Here is a 16286-nt window from a genome sequence, read left to right on the forward strand (position 1 = left end):
AACTTTATAATTATACATATATAATTATTTTATAATAATATTGACAATGTAAAGATTTTTCAAGATAATATTCTGCGACACTTTTACATTTAATTCACTTTAATCCGTCTACTTCATTTTGACATTATAAACTTTTTAACATTCTAGTGTTCTTGTACATAAAAACGTTTATTTTTTGGTCTTTTCTTCTTTTCTCTAACAATAAGATCTTTTTCCCGTAATTAATCTAATCTAATTAATCCGAATAGAAAATATAATAGACGGAGATAAATAAGTTTAACGCGTGAAAATGTTTATGAAGGCATTCTCATATAAAAGATATGCTATTAAATGTAATAAATGTATTTATATATATTTAATTTAAAATTAAACTTTAAAAAAAATATTTTCTCATATATATGCTCTCTCCTCTAATATTACATTTTTTATCAAGACGAAGTTTCTCTCGATCCCTTTTCAGGTAGAAACGATAGGGGATGCTTATATGGTAGTATCGGGATTACCAGTGAGAAACGGCATGAATCACGCCAGAGAGATTGCGAGGATGAGTTTAGCTCTCAGGGATACGGTAATGACGTTCAGTATTCGCCACAGGCCAAACGAGCAATTGAAGCTTCGCATTGGCATGCATTCTGGTGAGTCAACACTTTATCACATACGTGTCTCTCCGCTCACGCAAAGCGGAAGAAGATTAGTCTTAACATGATCCTAGGCTCCGTGCCAATATTGGATCTTCATATGATTTGTGTACGACTTAAAGTGTGTTCCAGAATTCTTAACTTTAATTCTGGCGACAGATCAAAAGTTTTGCAACATCTTGTATTATCATTTCGTTCGAACTGTCTTCGAGGACCAAATTTCTTTTCTATTTTATTATTGCTTCATGGATTCTCTAGTTCTCCGTGTTATATATCGGGAATATTTTTGATATATTTTAAAGAACGGCGTTATAAAGCGAGCGTTTTCACTTTTTATTATTACAAATTGATTTTTGCATGTATCGAAGATTGGAGCGCGAGCTACAGATTGATATCATGCAAGTAACATGAATTAAATAAAAAACGCGGTGCGATATTTTGAAATAAATTTCAACAGAAATATTTTTTCGAATTTATTTTCATTGAAAACAATGTTTGATGTGATTGAAACAATATGAAAATAGATTTGTTAAAAAGTTGACAGCTATATCCGCCGCTACGAAAGAATGAAGGATTATGTTTCCCGATAAACATCATTGCGTTTTGCAAATTCTATTTTTATTAATTTTTGAATTCACGGCATGACTCTTGAGAATTCACCCTTGGAACATTACGTGACGAAAATCTCTATTTCTCAGACACTCTCTAAACTTTTCTCTAAAATTTTTCTCGATGAGATCGCATTTCGTGCGAATGTCACCTCGTTTTCGAAACATCTTTCTAGATCGTGTGAAACTTAGATTACCCTGTTTTCGCGAGAAAAAGCGATTCTGTATGATTTAGCTCATTGTCAGACGGTTAGCTATAATCGGCGAAGTTAATTACTTTTTAAATGAACTTAGAATGCAACGTTGCTTTCATATTCCCTAGTGCACAATCATTCGAGAAATTAATAGCTCGTTAAATTTTTTTAATGATCAATAAATATGACGAATTAATCTTTTCATTATTGTTAGGGATCAAAACACGGTGTAAAAAAATATTTTTCCAAAATATGCTAACGATACAAGAAATCAAAATTTATGGTTAAATGACACTTAAAATATACTTGTTTTACAAAATCTTTTTTCCAAGGAATCTGTAAGATTAGATCCTGTTTTAAACGGTTGAGAGACTAAAAAGAAAAGAATTTTCAGATATTTTCATATTTCTTTTTCTAAATCCGCGTGTCCGTCGTCCTGATGTAACGTCGGAAGTAAAATTGACGTAAGACGTATGGTGGTGGGTCGTACACGCGTTTGCTTACAGGACCATGCGTGGCCGGTGTGGTGGGTCTTAAGATGCCTAGATACTGCCTGTTCGGTGACACTGTCAACACAGCCTCCAGAATGGAGAGTAACGGAGAAGGTAATTAACAGCTCAGTCATTCTCTCGAAAGGGACACCGGGGATTGTAATAGGGAAAATGTGAAGGTACAAAGTTATAGATGTATACGGTAATTAAAGGGGAAAAGTAAAGGTGCGGCGACGCAAAAGAGCAAGGTCGTCGCTTAAGAGAAAATCGACCCTGGTTCAAGTGTTTCCATAGAGATCCGACCTCGTGGTTACCTCATTTTCAGCCGTAAGCGCAACCATAAGTATTGATTAGCCATAACCACATGCTAATCTTTCCGGCAGTGATTCCTGTATAATCGTTAAAGATACACATATCGATGTTTTAGTATATTCGACAATTATAATTCTGAATTTTTTGATTAATGTTAGACATCATTAATATCTCAAACTGTTAATGGCTCTTTATTAAGAGAGATCGATCCATTTTGAACATCTGCTTAACGATGACTATTTAGTAATTCGGAGTAATTTTTCAATCGGATTGACAACAATGATTTCGATCGCCGCTTGACGGGGAACACCACGCGACAATGAAATTGATTGCACGCTGAATCCTGTTTATCGACACGCTCACGAGACATACACGAGTATATATGGTGTATCGCTTAATGCCGCGTGGGCGGCGATTCTCCCTCGCAAGGACCTCTAGGTGCCGGCATCGAGGCAAGGACGCACCGCAAGGCGCCATGCGGCTGTTTATCGAGTTTCTTCATATAGCACGTTTTGTGTGCGTTGCGAGAATTATATCACGCATGTTACAGAGAGTTTCCGGCCGATAGATTGCATAACAACGGGTTTCACGATTTTTTCTTTTTTTGTTTTCAATTTTTTTTTTATTTTTTTTATTTTTTTAAATGCTGATCGTCGGATACGCGTTCAAGCACGAAGTGAACGTGACAATTTTTCAGGCATCGTGTATTATTGTGTTTACAGAAACGAACAGTTTATTCGATTACAACTACAGTTGTCGCGGAAACGTGGATTTTATCATAAATCGATCGATTTTTTTTACATAATTGAAAGAGATTGATTAACTTCGGAATTATAAAAGATTGAAAAAGGGCTTTCTGAGAATAAACAGCATTTAAATAATATATCTTTATTTTATTATACATTTTATTTTCTTTAGAAAGGAAATAAAGAGATTTTCACAAAAATTAAAGTTTGGAAAAGCTATTATAAATAATGCTTTACTTTCTGTTGATTTACTTTAATGTTAATCTTAATTTGAGTTTAAATAAATCTTTTTTTTTTTTTTAATTTTAATGCAGTGACTTAGTACCATATGTATTTAACTATTCTGGAAATTTTACTTATGCATAAGTCCAATTAAAATTAAAATTTGAAAGCAAGTATATAGGTAAAATGTGTGTATATTCTATACACATAATAATATAGAAAGATTTGAGATATAAAACTCTGTAAATGTCACATCTCTAAAAAATTATTTTTGTAAAACCCCTGTATGTTAAATACAGCATAGCTTTAAAATCATCCACTTACGAAAACATTTATGAAAGCATAAATAACGTTTCTTTATATAATTTTTTCCAACTAAATAAAATATTATTCTCCGATTTTTCAGAGATTTTAAACAGCATTTCACATATCAACAAGTCTTCGTCTAATAAGTATTATTGATATGTTAAATTGTTTATTGATTAATTATATAGCAACATGTCTATTGTTCAAGCGTAATATATCGCTGTTGAATACAGGTACTTAATCAATTATCATTCATTAATGCACTTAATCAATTATCGTTTCATTTATGCAACACGGAATATTTATTATGCAAAATAATTGACGTATTACATCGCATAATAGTAATCCGCTGTAATCAAGTTATATGTAACTGATTTAAAATGAAGGATTTAGAGCGCGCTATTGTTCATCGTGCAGCCATTCTATAATTTGTGTTTCCGTAGAAAACGCAATCAGGTTGCTCTAGAAATAGGGGAGATCATACGAAAATTACGTATATCGGATTAGCATATTTGTGATCGTCCGCGCTTTGGCCGTCGGCTGTACCGTAATCGAACTTGCGCATCGAGTCACTGACGACGGAAGTTTCGATCAGCGCGCACATAACTTTATTATCGCTTTAAATTAAAAGTTCTCGCTGGGCGACCAGCTCGAGAGAAAACGCCGATTTATTTATCTAGTTAGGTTGTTTGCGATCAGTTCGATTTGTTTCTTACATTCTTTATACCTACTATACCAATAACATCTTATGATTAGCAAACTTAAGATCCGAAGAAGATTGTCCTGATTTCTCTCGTATATTATTGTTGTTAAAATATTAAAAAATTACATGAAGAATCGGATAAATTATTCAATTTAAACTTCTGAAAAAATAAAGTTTCTCTTTTTAATTCAACAATTTATTTTTCTTTTAACTTTCAAATTAAATTACTCGTTAGCGCGTTTGCTACATAAAACTCATATAAAACTTCATTGAAATTAAAAAAAGACAAATCTCTTTATAAATTCGATGAAACTCATCTAGCAAGTTTTTTTTTTTTAATTTTGATGAATGACTTGAATATGTTCCTTGCTTTCTTTGCTGGAAAGGAGATTGCCAATATCGAGCTATTTGATTCTCATACCGTAATTTTTGATCAACTTTAATCGTATAAAAAAGCTCGCGAGCGAAATTGCTGATGACAACAAAAAGTTAATTGGTAGTTCAGATATATGAAGTTTACGCGTCAAAGAATTAAAATTTTTTTCTTCTTGTCTTTACTCATTGGCTGTTCGTCGACGCGTCAAAATAAATCTAGTCGTGCTAGTCTTATAAAGGTCACGTCGGATCGCGAAATTAATGAAGGAGCCGTAATATGACAGCTCAGCTTTATCATTCGGAACACAAATAGACATTTCGCGCTTCTCTTGTTTGAATAATTATTAAAAGTTGGAATTTTTTTCGAGTAATAAATAATTTTTTGTTCTTTCTGCGCTCTCGTCGAAGGGAAAAACGAGCTTCTATTTTTTGGCGTAAATTACTCGAAATTTACGCATAGAATTTTTTGCAATATTGCAGTATGCTTTTTGCTATTTGAAATTTTGATGAACGTTATTCCTCGCGGAGTGGCTTTCGGCGGAATATTTGTAAATGCGTGCTTCCTCTGACGGTTTAATTTACAGATAAAAATTAAGAGCAAGTCAAAAGTTAAGCATTATTATAATAATCGTTTTTTAGAACCTTTGTTCTCAAAAAGGACCTTTCTCTTGGATCTTTTATAACTCGATAATCACATTAAACATTCGATATATCGATTACAAATAGAATAGATTTTAAAAATAAAGATAGGCATTAAAATAAAAATAAACCTTTCTGAAACATTCTGTAGTTGTAATCCAATAACATAGAAAATGATGTAACCACGGAACAATTGCGTGAGCATCAAATGTACATGGAACTCGCGCTATTGTACGCTGTGTTGAAACTACGTGGATACATCCAGTCGCCTACAAAGTGCACTATCACCGGAAGCGGACGGTTCAAAGCTTATTCGCGTTACGTGCAGTTATTTTGAAAAGCTGCCTTGAAAGCGAATTTCAAGCTGACGAAATTTATTATTTTTTTTTTTATTCTCATGCCCGCCGGTCGTCAAATATCACGTTTCAGTATTTGAAGTATTGATATCCACGGTGGGAAAGGGCATAGTGCGGCCTTTCATCGAAATTGGATGGATCTAAATATTATTAAGTTTTAATAATATTAAGTCAGTGTTTTTAGAGAGATTAAAGTACCCCTAAAAATATAATATTTTTTAATCACAAATAAGATATATTATTTAAAGTAAAAGCTTTTAAAAGGTATTATTCATTGTCAGTATCTTGCAAAGCAATTGTTATCTAACGTTCTTTGATTGGTTTTATTTTCCTCAATAACCACTCTTCTAATATCAAAGAGGAACGTCCCAATTAGCGTTGTAAGAGGATTATAAGGATTATAAGGGACGTGCGTAAAAAAAAATCTTTTCCTTTCTCTGCGACAGCTTTGAAGATTCACGTCAGCCCGAAGACAAAGGAAATTTTGGACACTTTTGGCACATTCGAACTCGTCTGCAGAGGAGAAGTCATATTAAAGGTACGTTCTCGTTCCATATTGTGGATATTTCTCAATTTTCTCGAGAGATCAACGTACATCGATATCTATCTACTTGCTCGGCTTCTTATCTCGCAAGCCCAACCTCTCGTTTACTTCCTTGGGGACGAACGAGAAGAGGAGGCCGCGCAAGTCGCAGTCGAGATAAAACGCGTCGAGCGGGATTGCTGAGTGGTCTCTCGTGCCGCAAACGTCAGAATGACAGTGAGGGTAGAGGGTGGCTTTCGCGATTGGCGTTTCGCGGCAGAAAGATGGATCCGGGTTATTATTACGCGAGCGCCACGGTTACGATGTCTTATCTCGCGGATCAGGATATAAAATATTTTGCGCGAATTTTTTACTTTTACAGCCAAGTTATAATCGAGTCTCTCAATGGAATAGGTATACGCGCGATGTTTTTTATATTCCATTAATTTAATGACGGATACTTGTATCTTACAAGTTTTGCAATGACTCCAAGTGCTTCGTTATACTATAACTGTTTATGATATTTCTCTAATTAATTTCATGTTTTATAATTATATTTATTATAAATTATATTTTTTTCTATTTTCTGTTATATATTTTATGTTCGTTAAATATATTTATGCATCGTTAAACGTTACAAATTCTTAACGAAGCAGCGTCGAAGGACGAAATCTTTTTTTCTAATTTAATATCTTTTATTTTTCTGATTATTGTTATGTTGATAGTTTCAAAGTTTTATTTCAATTTCGAATGTGTAATGTAAGCAAATGCTCTTTCGACGAGGGACTTGACTTTCTCAACTTTGGCAATCGCAACCCCCAGAGTCAGGAATTGTAAATCGCGCAATTGCAAACTATGTCCGACGCGGTTGCTCGTTTCAGATATATGGAACGTATTCACAGATGTTGTATCGTAACCGAGCGCGTTATATCCTCGCTCAATGTACACATGTCGTATCGGAAACACCGCCTGTTGTCCGCAGGTACATTCTGTCTCCGTTTTCCCGGAAGAGAATAATTCGTATAGACGCGCGTAAACCGACGGCAGTTATTTCGGCATCACTGAAATTGCTTCGCCGTCCATGCCATCGTCGCGACAAAATGGATATAATACGATAAACACGTAATGGACTTTAGAAATACGACTACTACGTTGAATCGCGGGATCTCGTTAATCTTTACGTAGACGGCGTTAACTGCCGCTATTACGCGAGCCGAGAATTATGCGATCGGTTTGTGATTACTCGGTCGTGCGACCGTGAAACCTCGTCGTGTCGCTTGTCATTAGACGATCGATTAAATATATCTGCTTGAGTGCGGACACTGATGATGACAGACGGAGACACGATTGAATCGTTCACCGTGCAATTCGGGTCAAAGTTCAGCGCTCACGGTGAGAGAGAGAGAAAGAGAAAGAGAGAGAGAGAGAGAGAGAGAGTATGGCTGCAGTGCAAGTATGATAATTAATTAGTAAGAGAACGCCGGCAGAAACTTAGCTCGGCAATTCGCGTGTACGTACATTGAGTTTGCCTGCCGAGATTAAAATTCAAGTGCCACGTACCATCGGGTAATATACGTTGCCGCTCGTTTGAATATTCACGAGCGTAACTGAGTTAAACGCATTCGCTGATCGCCGTCGTGTAACGAAGCGACACAATATTTCTGTTACATTGAACTCTATCACAGGATGATCTTAATTAAATCTTTGGAACTACGCATATATATTTTACGCGCTATAGTTTTTAACCTTCAACTTTTATGACTCTAGTACAACGTGATTTTGTCGAATCTAATTGTTTTATATTTTGCGTCAATAGATTTGTAGAATTACATGAACGAGTTTTTTTACTTGATTTATCTTTATAATGTATAAGAGAAAAAATATCGGAATAATACAAACGTTATATAGATAAATTATGCAAAATATTCTATTTGATTTTTCGATCGCAAAAGATTTGATCGCTTCAACTCTCGAAATAATCCCTCGTTTTTGCCAAAATCCGCAGGGTAAAGGCCCCATGATTACTTACTGGCTAATGGGCGAGAAACCGACGAATAACAACGTGCAACAGGCGAATCCCACGACATTTAGCCAGATATCGACTCTGCAGGATCAACCTCCTGCCGTCACCGCGCAAATTCAGATGACGCAGCCGAAGCAAGTGGAGCAACGCGCGCTTCCACCCATTGGCCAACACAAATTTCAAGGTCAATCGGACCAGCAGTACCCGGCTCAGCAACAACAATCGATTCAGTCGAGGAGTCAGGAGTCGCGACAGCAGGGGCATCCGGGTCAGCAGAGGCCGCAAGAATCGCAGCACTCGGGTTTAACGGGCCAACCGCGGGGTCAAGGCCCGGCCCAGGTTAATCCATCGTCCGTTCCTCCGAATCAGCTTCAGCAGAAAACCACAATGGCCATGAATCCCGCTTGCGGTCTCGCTATGACTGGAAACGGCGCGCCGAAATCGACGATCGCGTCGCGGACTGTCGTCGGCAACTCCTCACCGTCTCGCAACCGATCGAGTGTTTCGTCGAACGCGAATAACTCCGTGCACCAGGTCTACCCAACGGCCGAGAGTATGCCAAATCACACCGAGAGTGGTCCCAACGCGCCTCTCCTTCTACCCGCGGGTGCGATTCCCAGGGTCTAGCTCTCTTAAATTGTCTTTTGTCGGTGACATTCGCTTTATCAGTTATCGAATCTTGGAAAGATACCGCGAGCTTGAGATCGATACTTGGACACGTTAATGAGAATTTTGTTTGATCGATACTCGTGAGAAAAAATTAGACGAAAGCAACGGACTTGTTAGAGGATGAAAACGAAGGACTTTTAAGGTTGTCAAGACTCAGCTTCTGCGTTTCAAGAATTAAATCTCTTCGAGGCAACAGTTATCTATCGTTTAATTAGATTTATCATGCGTTTCTCTTGCGTTAATTAATTTTCTGGCTTCCTGAAAAGTATTTGTTAAATCAAAATTCTAGTTAATCAATTGGTAGAACATTTACTTTTGATATATTATTCACGTTATTAATAATAAATGTTAATAATAGCTGACGAGGCTCTACAGAGTCAAGGACCAACTCCAGATTCGCAGAAAGTGATCTCTTCCTACAAGGTATTACGGAACCAAATTTTACAAAGATAACAATTAGCGCAATTTAGAACAAATATGACTGTCGCGACGATGATCGCACGTAAGGATGGAACAGCAAAAACTCGGATTTGAGCAGAGAAAAACTTGAAGAAGGAGCAATGAATTATAGAGGGATACACGATCGATCATATGCTTTCGCTGAAGGTACTTATGGTCTTTTGCATATGAACACAGTATTATTACCGGTCACGTATGCGTTTTATTTATTCAAACTGAAACAAACATTTGACGAAATGCGATTCATATGCAACGGCACGTAAAATGCAATATGGGCTTAATTTAGCAGCAAATTTCTCGTATTAGCTGCGATCGATCCCTGCCGAATTAAACAAAATCACGAACATACGCGACTTTAAATTCTCTTTTTTTTTTTTTAAGATTTCAAGAACTTTTATCAATTTTGATTAATCGTGATTAATCTAAATATTTTTGTCGATATTATTATTATAATTATTTAGAACAAGACAGAGAAATAATTGGACCCGAAGTTGTAATTTATCGATGTTGGTGAAGTTGACTTGAGATTGATCGTATAAAGGAACGGTGAATTTTCTCGACCTTATCTATATGTATACTTATTATGGAAGTATTTGTGTGTAAGCTTCTTGTAATATATTTTTTCTATTTTTTTTCTATCGAAATGATTTTGCTCTTTTTCGACATTTGTCTACGATCGCGGATCACAAACAAATATCACGAGGCATGTAGATCAGCCACAGTGTGTTTGTCGTTGCATGCTCATTATAACAAATATTATCGTTCGTAATACGCGCGTGCTTACAGAGCGTAACACGATACAGAGAATTTCGAACCTATTACATACACACATACAAACACACACACACGCAAAGTGTTATATATAAATATATAAGAGAGAAAAAGAGATATATATGTATACACATACAAATACATGTATATGTTATGAGATTAGATTATATATATATATATAGATGTATATGACTGCAAGAAAACAAAAAGTTACCAGTAGCTAACATCAATGTTTAGAGCCGCTCGTAGCGAACAGAGGCTGGGCCTCTCGCGAAACGAATCTATGATGTGTCTGAAAAATAATAGCGGGAATGCGAGTGCATATATCTGCGCGAAACAAATACAAATACAAACATACGTACACATATAAGAGAGCAGATATATGCACATGCGGTCGCAGTTGCATACATGTGTTTAATGTATGGACGAACGATGCAGGTAGTTGATGATTTTTCGCGGTTGCCCTGTTGTAAACACGGTATATGGCGATACGAGGTGAGAGAAAGGGAGAGCATTTACACTCGCATTTGCGAGTACGATGCATCGTGAAGAGTGAAATTCTATCTGTGTCAATCTCTCTTTTAACGATGTACCAATGAATATTCCGAAAATAAAGTTTAATTGTTTTCAAAAAAAACTGTCCGATTAGCTCGGCTTGTTCCCTCCGTGTAATTTATTAACGTCATACACGTTTTTGCGTTACGCTGCATTGTAATTGAATGAAAACAATCATTTTAATAGACAGTTTTTATTGGACACGTCATACATAAAAGCGCGATAAAAAAATCTTTAGATATAAAAAGGTAGAAAAATCTTTGGTACACACGAGAGAGCAGCGGGGAACGGGGGGAGATCGGGAATATCGTATGACGTTCAAAATACCGCGTTCGCGAATATCCAATCGAGGTAAGAGCTCACGCGGGTGTATATCCCCGGGAATCCAGGTTCACCGCAACGGATTCCCCAGGATACTATTCCGATGTTGACCCACCTGCCGTTGCCGAGTTGATGTAGCAACGGACCACCCGAGTCACCCTGAAAGAAGAGACTTATTGGGCTCTGGGGTAATGTATTATGTATAGATCTATTTTTTAAAACGTTATGTATAAGCTATCTTAAAATATTAACGGATCTCCTTTCCCCTCGGAGATGGGGGCATCCATTAAGGATAAAGACTTTCACAGATTAATGCACGTTTTAACATTTCATCGCCGCGCTTTTCCACGTTCGCCGCTTTGCTTATAGTGAATAAATCATCGTCTCACTTGACAGGCGTCGCGACCACCCTCATAAGCGCCGGCGCACAAGGTAGTATTCGGGATCCGTTGCGTGAAGCTGCGAACGCATCTTTCTTGAGGCCATACCGGCACTGCGACCTCCATCAACACTGTACTAGCAGGTCCTCCGTAATATTGCGTGCCCCACCCTAGTAGATTGTTTTTAATAAAAGTTACAAGAATAATCTATTCATTTTACGTTCTCTTACGTATCGCGTTATTTATTCAAGATGAGTCGTGACAAACATAGAAAAAGGAAGTGATTTCTCCTCGTGCAGAAATAAATCGAAAATGCAGAGAAAATTTTTTTTCAAGATTTTATTTTTAATAAAATTGGCTTTAGAAAATAATTGGAAATTTTTGTTCTATATTTTCGACTTATCTTTGTACGAGAAATTATCTCTTCCTCGATTATACTACATTTTCCGACTTTATAATAGCAGAGATAAGACAAAAGGAGTTGTTTTGTGGTAAGTTCGCAGCTACAATTATACAAGAAATATGCACAGAGCGATGGGATGAATAATGCAGTAAATAAATTTCATTTAATGCAATATCTAAGAAATAACATCTCTGCTGTAGCATAAAATAAAATAAAAAAGAATCTGTTTTCTGCAAATTTACAAAAGTATACAATTTAAATAGAAAAATCAATAATTCAGCGCACATAGCTTTTTTTTATTTAAGACATAATATATATTTCCGACCTGTGACGATGGCGTTCTTATTCTCGAAGGATTGTTGAACGGGCGGGAGGCAAATGGGCCAGATGTAGCTATTAAACGCAGTGGGTCGATTGATCTTAATAATGGCGATGTCGTTCTCGTAAGTGTTTAACTTGAAATCCCTGTGTATCCGTATCTCCGAAACTATAAAATCCAATGCACGTGTCTCCTCGGATTTGGTGAAATCGTACTCACCGAGTCTCACCGTGATGTCACGCGGTTTGTACCTAAAACAACGGCACACGCGAGATAACTGTAATTCGCGTAACTGTTCATTTCATGGTTACGAGAAACGGATGCCGCGCGTATATTACACGTTACACAGTCTTGGAACAAAAGGTATAACTGTGCCGGCATGCTGAGAATATTATAAAGTCTAAGCGCGATCACCGCCAGACGTCGGAGCCGCAAGAATATGAATATCTTATGCCTGTGAAATATCGTCCGAATCATAATCGCGTTTAAACTTTGGGATGCGAGAACGTAAATGTTTCGTAACAAAAGTTTCATTTTTTATTTCCATTTTTACTATAATTTTTTTAATTTGGAACCATAATTTATGAGTTATATATATACAGAGAAAAATATTGAAATAGCAAAAGATTTAATATTTTATGATAACAAAATAATACAAAATGTGTGCGCTCAAATACTGATGTATATTAAATATTGAAAAAAGGTTTTAAACACACATTTCACACTTTTAAATTGAAGTAATATTAAACTTTAATTCGCGACATTTCTATAGACCCATTCAGTTTTGTGTTGCAAGGGATTACACAATATAGTTTACCTGTAAACACAATGCGCCGCGGTAAGAACATGCCTATCAGTAATCAGTACACCTCCACAAAATTGAATCGCGCCTTGTCGAAGAAGAGCCGCCATCCACGGCCATTCTTTAGGATCAGCTGGTTGGCCACCCGCGATTCTAATCTTAGTTTTCGTAGTCGTGCCGCATCCTCTCGGTCTTCGCGCTTTTCTCGTCGGTTCTTTAATATCGTCCAAAGTCGCGTTTTTCCGCGAAATTGCGTCCTTGTCGTCGGCAGATGGCCCATTCTCGTCCTCGTTTTCGTCCCACTCTTCCTTGTCGTCGTCGAGATCTACGAGAAAAGTGAAAAATTTCGAATATATATATTACACTCACGTACGCAAACACGCGGATGTCGTGAGCGTTGACAGGTATGTGTGATAGGCAATGTTTATCGAGAGGGGGCACGTGTGTTGCGCTTCCATTGAAACACATTAGATAATCGATAAAGGCACTTCTCGCGAGTAAATCTTGCGTAAAAATATACCGCGTGATCGTGTTATTCAATTTAAAGAAAATTATTTTTTGCTATTACTGTCATATATCTACGTGAGAAGAGAATCTTTATTTCCGACGAAATTACAATGAATAAATTGTGATATTAATTTCAATAATTGATTTATGTAATTGTGGAATTATACGCACTTGCTATCGCTGGTAACACGCTGGCTAAATCATCGTCGAAGGTTTTATCTGATCGGGCTGTCACGACTCTATCCGGACAACACACACCGATGTACCTGCGTCGAGGAAAACATTAATACGAGAACGATCGGTGCATGAAGTACAATGTTAGCTTACGTCTGTTCAATTATGCACATATGATCCATAAATCGGGCATAGTTCAAGCGGAACTCTTCAAGGACGCATCCGCTGAAATGTTTGCAGTGACCGCTCTGATTGCTCGGTGTGATGCAAGCTTGATAGGTTTTCTAGGAAAAAATTAATTACTATTATTTATTAAATACCCATTTTCTCCCTTTCTTTCCGAGTTTATAAATAATATTGCAATAACGCACCTGTTTACTTAAAGTTCCGGGACCCAGATTGATAAATCGTTTGCCGCGAAAGTACGGATGGGAAATGCTTTCCGGAAATCGGAACAGGTTCTGATGCAGAGTATGTGCCTGCCATTCCCGGTTCCCCACTATCGTCGGATCTGAGAAATACGGGATGCATCATATGCATCGACGAACACGTTTGCGTTGCTGCGTATATACGTGTGAATACATGTTTGATACATAACGAAATTTAATGAGGACCATCGAGGATAGAGCGTCCGGAAGATATATTATCAGTAATAACACGATTCGGCTATTTCCGTTGAAAGAATACGCCTTCTAAGATTTTCGAAACGTAAAACGGATCTCGAATTGTCATTCAACCGCGACTCACAATAACAATGATTATCTATTATGCTTATTTGCAGTAATGTATTGGCATTTAATGCATCTCTGAAAAATGTTGCGGTCACGAACAGTGCGCATATTAATCACTAATTGTATAGATATCTCGATATAAATGCACACATATTAATGTGTTTTATAGTTTGTAAAAAAATATCACAAATATATATTTACCGCGTTTGCGCAAGTTGATCTTATAAACTTTATATATATTTCTCTTTTTATTTTAATAAAAATCTAAATCTTATGTTACATCAACGTAAAAAAAAAATTTTTACTAATACGTTACTATTTACATATTTATATTATACAAGAAATATTGCTTAATTTAAAGTTTAAGCTTGAAGATAAAATTTATTCACATTTTTTAATTTACAATAAAGAGGAAAACTAAAATATTGCATTTAACATACAATAATGCTTACCTGCAGCGTTTTCGAAATCGGAGGAAAGGCATCGGTAATATTGAAGGATGCACAATAAAGAGAGTAGCACAAATTGATAAACATCAGTAAACGTCCGCATTTAAATTAGCGTCGATTTTAGATCTTCTTGAATGACAATAGCGAGAACGCGACGACGGCTTTTTAGACAGCCTCGACCAGAGAACGGACAATGACTTCGAATACGGAAAGCCGTCACTTATATACATACACGCCTGTAATATATGGAACCCAGCAAACGCTTCTTCAAACTGAATGTCTTTCATTAGGCGTTTGAAGAATTATTCTTACGGATTGCAAGAACGAAGAGAAATGATAATATCAGTATTATTATATCTTCACTGCTATTATATAAGACGTAATAAATTAATTATTTAATTTGCACTTTCTCTAACATATTATAGAAAAATTATTTTTTGTTAAAGAAATTTATTGGGATGAAAGAGAAAGAGAGAGGAGAGAGAAAAAAATAATTTTAAAAATTTGCAAATTCCAATAAAGTATCTCTTATGATTGAAATAGTGGACGTTTAATTAAAATTTGTTTGTGATTATCGAGCGATATTTCCCACTCGTTTTAACATTCGCCGTGTCAAATTACTAATTGTAAAAGTGCTTTGTGTGTATGGTGCGTTGTGCCGCTTTATCGATTCGACACAGTTTTCGGCCGATCATTCAATAAACCCATTACGTTAATACGGCCTAATTGCCACAGAGAGTAAGGTCACGGATCAGAAGTTATTTCAAGAAAGAGTGGAAGTAGAGGTCGGAGGAGAAATTACGCACGACCTATCCGAACAAAGATCAATTCAATCTGATTAATATAAATATATAATGCATTAATAATATAAATAATATAAAGTTCATGCCCCGTTTCTGACGCTATTTTTGCTTCAAAGCACAAGATTTTTTGCTCTGATTAAATATCAAACGCTTATTCAAAGTATGTCATTAATTAATCTAATAATTCAAGTATCTCTAATAATTCAAGATGGAGTATATGACGTCATTAATCGGTCGTAGAACGATCAAACCTGCTTCACTCGAAAATGCTATACGTTACCGCCGGCATAGCTCTTAGGTTCATTAGAGTACTCAAACCTCCTCACCCGGCAAATGCCTTCGTTAAGGTGGAGATACCATCGAGGAGGAAAAATGTGTAAGGACAGTTTTCCTTTCCTTTTTCATTTCACAGGGTCAGGGTTTATTTTGTTTTTATTTTTATTCTAATATAAACAAAATGACACAATAAATTTAATATACAAAATATAATACAAAATATAATCTAAAATTTAATAAAAAATAATTTATTATGTGGCATTACACGAAAATATCCAAAATATGCGTATAATAAAAAATTTATTAGAAATTTTTAGACTAGACAAGACTTTTTAGCGACGATTAATTACGCGACATTTATTATTAATAATCGACATACAAGTATAAAGCTTAATAAATTTTATATAATGTAAAGAATCGCGACCAAAAGAGTCATTAATAAAATTATTAATCGTCTTTAATTGTAGAAAAAAGTATTTGTGCATTATTGATGCATTTTGCGCAGACTTTTAAAGAAAAAAATCCAAGACG

The 16286-nt window shown here is 36.1% G+C and overlaps 2 protein-coding genes across 2 annotated transcripts in view; one reads left to right on the forward strand and one right to left on the reverse strand.

The window, feature by feature from the left end:
• The window catches only part of LOC115240468 (atrial natriuretic peptide receptor 1-like), a 103444-nt gene extending 92772 nt beyond the window's left edge, over positions 1–10672 (forward strand). Inside the window, exons 20-23 of the mRNA XM_029815632.1 lie at positions 461–635; positions 1947–2045; positions 6037–6128; positions 8119–10672. Of these exons, the coding sequence (XP_029671492.1) occupies positions 461–635; positions 1947–2045; positions 6037–6128; positions 8119–8763 (1011 nt within the window). The 3' untranslated portion in view covers positions 8764–10672. The remainder of the gene's footprint in view (positions 1–460; positions 636–1946; positions 2046–6036; positions 6129–8118) is intronic.
• LOC115240485 (proclotting enzyme-like) lies at positions 9630–14871 on the reverse strand. Its single transcript, XM_029815664.1, has 8 exons — positions 14680–14871; positions 13868–14007; positions 13650–13780; positions 13494–13588; positions 12831–13140; positions 12020–12264; positions 11301–11461; positions 9630–11070 (listed from the first exon to the last, which is right to left on the reverse strand). The coding sequence occupies exons 1-8, from the start codon at positions 14777–14779 to the stop codon at positions 10909–10911; spliced, it is 1344 nt and encodes a 447-aa protein (XP_029671524.1). The 5' UTR covers positions 14780–14871; the 3' UTR covers positions 9630–10908.
• Between the last annotated feature and the right edge of the window lie 1415 nt (positions 14872–16286).

Source organism: Formica exsecta, unplaced genomic scaffold, assembly GCF_003651465.1.
Source record: "Formica exsecta isolate Colony F162 unplaced genomic scaffold, ASM365146v1 scaffold117, whole genome shotgun sequence".
Classification (NCBI taxonomy): domain Eukaryota; kingdom Metazoa; phylum Arthropoda; class Insecta; order Hymenoptera; family Formicidae; genus Formica; species Formica exsecta.

What these genes read in the sequence shown, in the direction of transcription:
- LOC115240485 (XM_029815664.1), bottom strand. Translation starts at nt 14,779, where the DNA reads ATGCGGACGTTTACTGATGTTTATCAATTTGTGCTACTCTCTTTATTG. An exon ending in CGATTTCGAAAACGCTGCAG is followed by an intron (nt 14,008 to 14,679) that starts GTAAGCATTATT and finishes CGTATTTCTCAG; the next exon opens with ATCCGACGATAGTGGGGAAC. An exon ending in ATGTGCATAATTGAACAGAC is followed by an intron (nt 13,589 to 13,649) that starts GTAAGCTAACAT and finishes TCCTCGACGCAG; the next exon opens with GTACATCGGTGTGTGTTGTC.